The sequence below is a fragment of the Galendromus occidentalis genome, unplaced genomic scaffold (assembly GCF_000255335.2).
Source record: "Galendromus occidentalis unplaced genomic scaffold, Mocc_1.1 scf7180000077468, whole genome shotgun sequence".
Lineage (NCBI taxonomy): Eukaryota > Metazoa > Arthropoda > Arachnida > Mesostigmata > Phytoseiidae > Galendromus > Galendromus occidentalis.
Window position 1 is genome coordinate 341,115 of NW_003805456.1, and position 5,981 is coordinate 347,095.

General features: G+C 51.7%; 1 protein-coding gene across 1 annotated transcript in view; it reads right to left on the reverse strand.

Moving 5' to 3' along the window:
• LOC100899139 (uncharacterized) overlaps window positions 1-1,195 on the reverse strand; it is a 2,564-nt gene extending 1,369 nt beyond the window's left edge. Inside the window, exon 1 of the mRNA XM_003744450.2 lies at window positions 1,127-1,195. Within this exon, the coding sequence (XP_003744498.1) occupies window positions 1,127-1,178 (52 nt within the window). The 5' untranslated portion in view covers window positions 1,179-1,195. The remainder of the gene's footprint in view (window positions 1-1,126) is intronic.
• Window positions 1,196-5,981: the final 4,786 nt, after the last annotated feature.

Sequence of the window (5,981 nt, forward strand, 5' to 3'; positions counted from 1 at the left end):
CTTAAGCACTCGTCTGTCTGTCATATAACATCGGTTCTCTCGAATTTCACCCTCGCACGAGTTGGCTTGGGAAATCGAAACTTCCTGAGCCCGCCATCTTCCTTTTCGAGGCCCTCGTCTCCGAGCGCTGACGTGCTCCAAAAGCGCACTCCTCGAAGAAGGGGGAGCGTTCGGAAAACGACAGCCGTCGCCAGGTGGTCGCAGCAGACGATAGAGGACCAATCCGCTGAGGTCTCTCAAACACCGTTCTCGCCGCAAACGGGGAGATATATAGAGAGATAGAGAGATACCCAGGAGGATCAAGGGCGACTACCCGTACATTTTTCCGGCAGCAGGGATCGAATCCACACCACCTCCCGCGCGAGCGGCATCGTTGCGGCATTTCACGAAGTGAAACGCACGTTTGCACGAGTAGTGACAAACGCGCTAACCACTCGACCACCTGTCGGTTCCCTACCTAGTCAAACGACATCTTACGGGATTCGACGTCTGTGATGGGTTCCGAATGGGTAGGAAAGCTTGGATCCGGGCCATTTTGATATAATTGCGGAATTCCACGCTCCGCATTGCTGCGTGACGCGGTTAGGCGAAGTTCAGCACTCACAGCTCAGAGAGATCGACTTAATCCCGTCGCGATCGAAATCTCTCGCTCAGGGTCAGCGATCGTATCGGGAGGGATACCGGACGACTGGCGCGAGAGCTCGACCAACATATTAAAAATTTCACGCGTGCGTGATCCGACTATCATGGAAGTACCCAACTCCCGGAGGTCTTCTTTTAGTCACCTCCAAGAATCAAGTCGCTCGAAATAGCATTGGCACGCTGGAGCGGGCTGGTTCCCGGCCAGCCATTGCTCGAGGAACTCACTCCGGCATCACTTCCAAGAGAAAATACACACATGGATGATCGCATCTGCAGGGTTTCCGCAGAAGGAGAGCCGGCTCCAGGACTTCAAGCACCGACCTCTGGCTCGACGTCATCCCGTTGCGCCAGCCCCAGGCTGACATGTTATCTTAAAAACCGCTATCAGCACTCGAATGTAAACTTCCGAGCGGGACAGACTCGGAAGTCGGAAGAAGACTCAAACTCAGAGAAGCATCAATTAGATCGAGAGAAAAATGCTCACCTTGGGCTACAGCGTTGGATAAACAGAAGAGGACTAGCACGAACAGCTTCATCTCGGCGCGTGTGAATGTCGACTGATTTTCAAGTTTTGCGAATCCCTATTGCGTTTCATCGGTAATTCCATTAATCACAAGAGCGGATTTCGAGGATGTTAAGGCGATCTCTCGACGCGGACGACGACATTCTGTTCCTTTGCATTGCGTAAGTGCGTGAAGGAATATCATCCCAACATCATCAAATTATCGATTCTGAGACTTTTCTTCAGAAGCATTCCTTTTTCTGCGGGGAATATATCAAGGGAATCATTGAATCTGTAGAATAGAGCTTCGGTCCGATCACTTCCCTTGGAAGGTCTTTTCCGCCGTTCCAAAACTCTCGGCGTCGTCGTAGGCGTCATCGACGGAAATTCCACAGTTGGCTCCCCCCGGAGAGAGAAGACATCGTCACTTCGTAGAAGCGAAGTGACGATCCCGTCCTTCCGAGAAAATGCGTCAAGTCCGGCGATACCCTAGCTGCTCCTCTGAGATACTAAGGTGAAGATGAAATGTCTCTGACGACTAATTCCATGCACAGGCGAGCATAAGGAGAGTCTTTGATCACAATCGCCCTCTCTGAGGAAGATCATCGTGATGGAAGAATGCTCTAAGTAAGTTTTACGCATCTCTCGGAGTTCCCCGTTTTCCGGGATCGACGCCCAGCGTTCGACCAATGAGCTCCCGGGACATTTAGTCATCGAGCCGGTGTACTTCTCTGTTTTCTTCGAAAGCCGCGCTGTATACCTATTGAACGCGATGGAGGCAAGACACCGAGGGGAGACCCGACCTCAGCTCGCTCGTGAGGGTTTCAACCGACGTATTTTGGAAGGTACGCTGGACTGTCAATACTGATCAGGTGCCACTTGCCATGGAGCTCGACAGAGTAGTGTTCCGTGGAGAGATCCGACGAGAGGAGCCAGTCAGGGAGCAGGGGTCCCTTGCTTCTCCAGAATATACGTGTCGATGGAGAAAGGATTTCTGGGCCTATATTTCTCGAGCATGATTTCCGCGAACGATTTGCCGCGATCTCTGGAGCGAACGAGCTCCATGAATCTGACTTCCGTGACTTCAGCCGAGCTCACGGAAGCTATCACCAACCACAGCATATGCAGAGGCGGGTTGCCTCGAGGAGCTTCTGCCTCGGTGTTCTGGAGAGCAGCGGCGTACATCGGGGGGCCAGGGGGGCCTTCCCCCCCTGAACATAGCCTCGGTTCATTGAGCTCTCTGGGGATCATCATCATCATTCTGACTCCCCCCAAAAAAAATATCTGGCCCCTCTGGAGAGAGAAGGTTCAGCCCAAACTACAGATGTTTCTGTCCGCAGTATGGATCCTTGCACTAGGTCCGCATCGGAACGAGCAGAGAGGAATCTGAATGCCAGCAGCTCGTATCAGCACCAAATGAGGGAATTTATTCAAGTCATCGTCCTATGGAATTCTTACCATCACACTCAAACGACGGGCTAGAAACTCCTGAAATGAACCAGCCCTCTGGTTAGGTATCGGGGCGGCACGCGATCGAAATATTCCCAAACCCGGGCTCGAGCGTAGGTTCACTGAATGAGTCTGATATACACCTTTCGGCGTGATGCCCAAACGGTCGAGGCATCTCATATCCCCGAGAACTTGTCGTCCATGGAGCGAAAGAGACGGATTTCAGCTCCCACGCCACCAAAATATCGACGCCGACCGCATGGCTCGAAGGCTAGAACAGTGCCTCGAATTCTTGTGCTTAAAGAGCTTCTCATGAGATTCAGTGCCACGTCTGGTGTCTTGTGCCACTCTCCTCCCTGGCTGTCACTCGGGACGAGCCGCGTACTTACTCTGTTCGGACATCTCCCCACGTCGAATCTCATCCCACTTCATTCCATATCCCGCTTTAGAATAAAGCAGTAATGTCGGTCGGTCACCGTACCAAAACTCGGAGTTATTAGCGTGTGAAAGGACTTCAAATTACTTCGTGACGATGCAGAATCGTTCCTGCTAGCGTGAGAAGAAACTTTCCACTCGATCAATCGCATCGTTCTCAAGTCGTTCCGGAAAACTAGCAAGTTTTTCTCCGCTGTTCGCTGTATGTTTCCCCTCTCCCGTCAGCTCTATCCACATGATGCCCCGACCGTTCCGCCTCTCGCGAGTCGGCATAGCATGAGAGTCATGTTGTCAGGCGTGGTATCCCGACCGCAGGAGTCTGCGAAACTATGGGGACCGCTTGCTTTGCATTACCCGATGAGCCGATAGCTCCGAGATCGAACGCAGAGCTCTCCACAATATCTTAAAGTGAAATTACGACTGCTCCGGTGACAACCGCACGGTTCGAATAACGGCGCAGCAGCCTACCCAGCGAGCTTCTCTGAACCCCTACGAAGGCCCGAACCGCCTCGGGACCATAATCGGGGTGATCGGAGGATCGAGTGTCCCAATAGATTTTATTCCCGCCAGCTCCTGGAGCTCGTCGTCTTCCAGAGTTTGCGTGTCAGAATCGCATTCTATCAGGTTTCTTCGCATTCTATCATGTTTTTCCGAGCGCTCGACTCTGTGAAGTTATGAGGACAGCTCCCTTCGCGTTTCCATAACAATCGGGAGCTACGAAATCGAACGTAATGCTTTCCGAAGTTATTCCACAAGGAGATTATGTCCTCCATAATTCTGTAGTGTATCCGATAGACGATGCCCGAATATTTCACATTTCACCTGTTTTCATTCTTCCTGCTCCATGGCAGCGCTGGGAGAGTCCGACTCTGCATCCATGTATCTTCTCCATGTCCAATCGGAGTTCCTCCGTTTCCGTTGCGAACGACTTCGACAAAAAGAACGTTGAGACTCACGCGCGGACTGCGCACATTCTTCAAGAGATTCAGCGACGAGTACGAGATATCTAAGCAGTGGTTGTCCGTGATCTGTGCCTCCTGTCGACAACTCTCGACAAACTCGCTCGGGGCTTCGATCCGGCACGCGGGCGCGAAGCGCCCTCATGTCTAGTACTCCATGATTGTCTCACTGAAGAATTAGGGAACAAGTAATGCCTCTTCAGCGCACTTGTTGGATCGAATCGATTCGACTGACAATAATATTTTCATCAACTCGGGGACCAGACGCTCTCATTGGGGCTTAATCGCCCGGATGGAGGGAATAAACTCCTCGACTGAGAATCCCGTCGCGCCGTAGCTGAAAACTGATAAGTCACACAATGAAGGCTCTGCAAACCGCAGCCAACCGGGGTCAGCCTCGAGGATCAAGCGATCCGCAAGTGAGTTTGGGTTCGAAATTCCGCCGCTCAAGAACCATGCCGCCTTCAAATATCGGCAATTTCTCCATCCATTGCAAAGCCAGAATCCCTTCAACGTCCCCTCCGGACGTATCGTAATCAGCACCTGGAGATCCCGCAGAGGGATGGGGCATCGAGAGTATCGTCCTTGGCTCACGGCAGCTCTTCGAAACACGATATATCAATCGATCATCTGATGGAGGAAATGACACTAGAGACGGGCGGCGTGTATATTGAATGGCAGCTCGGACGAAGCAAATGCGCGACGCGCAGAGGAAGAGCGCTGTTGCCAATAATGAGTAGGAGCGTTGAAAATGTTGCATTTTGATATCGCGGTATCTAGTCTCCCGGAGAGTGACAGTAGGCGATCCTGAGCTCAAGAAGGACGGTAATCTGAAAAGGAAAGATGAGACGTCTCGATTCCAATCCTTTGAGATATAAACTCTTACCGCTCCAGGTATCCTGGGCATCACTGTCGACTTCCTTGCACACGTTCACGACGGCGCTGTCCAAATCCGAGCTCTGTGCACCCATTGCTCGGATGACCGGAATGAGTTCATTCTAAGCAGCTGACGACGAAACGCAGCCAAGGGACTACATTCGAAGTCCGCTTCCGTGGGTGAGATAAGCGAGATTCCGATCGGAATATAGAAGTTGGGAGTACCTTGACTCTTTCGAATGAAGATTGCCCGAATCGTATGAAAATTCCCGACACCCACAGAAATGAAGTGTGCGGAGTCAGACGAGCCCTCAAGGGCAGCGCAAGCAAGTGAGTGAGATGACTCGATAATAAGGAATAGACGAACCGCTTCGAAGAGAAAGTTTCATTCCCATCTGCCAGAGTATTGCATGAATTGCGACCTCCTTGGTAGGGATGTGTGCGCTGTATCCTGGTTCGCGATCGCGGGAAAGTTTCCCGTCATCGGAACAATTCGCAGGCGCTGCGATTTTCCCCTAAGAACCTCTTCCTCTCCGCTTCGTGTTGCGCGAAACTCCTCGACCCAGATTGTCTTGTGATACGGGATGACTATTCCGTTTTCAGCTCTCAGCGGGAGTCCGACGGTTTCTACGATAGATGATAAGTCCGAAGATAGAGATCGCATCAAGTCGACCCGTGACTCGAGTATGTCACGGGACTCCGTAATCCCATCGTTTGGCTACATTGTCATGAATGACCCGGCGACGAAAAGCCAGGTCTGCTGTCCTTCGATGTCGAAGTCTGCTCGCACACTGACGAAAATAGTCGGTATCGGACTTCTGATCCCCGCACTAGCATTCCTCATCTTATACGTAATGAAAGCACAAACAGAAGAAGTCCAAGAAAGCGGTAGCTGGACCGGAGGTGAGATTGAGGAGTTAAGCAGCACTGTCGCAGCACATCGACGCGAATCATGACGGGCGACTCGTGCGAAACGAAAATCTAGCCGAAAGCGAGCGCATTCCTCTCGTCACCGCCATTTCTTATGACTTATGACGATTCCAGCGACCGATCTTGGAGATACACAAGTGACAGCAGAGCAGGAGATAAAGACAGAGACACGAAATAGTGGTGCAGGA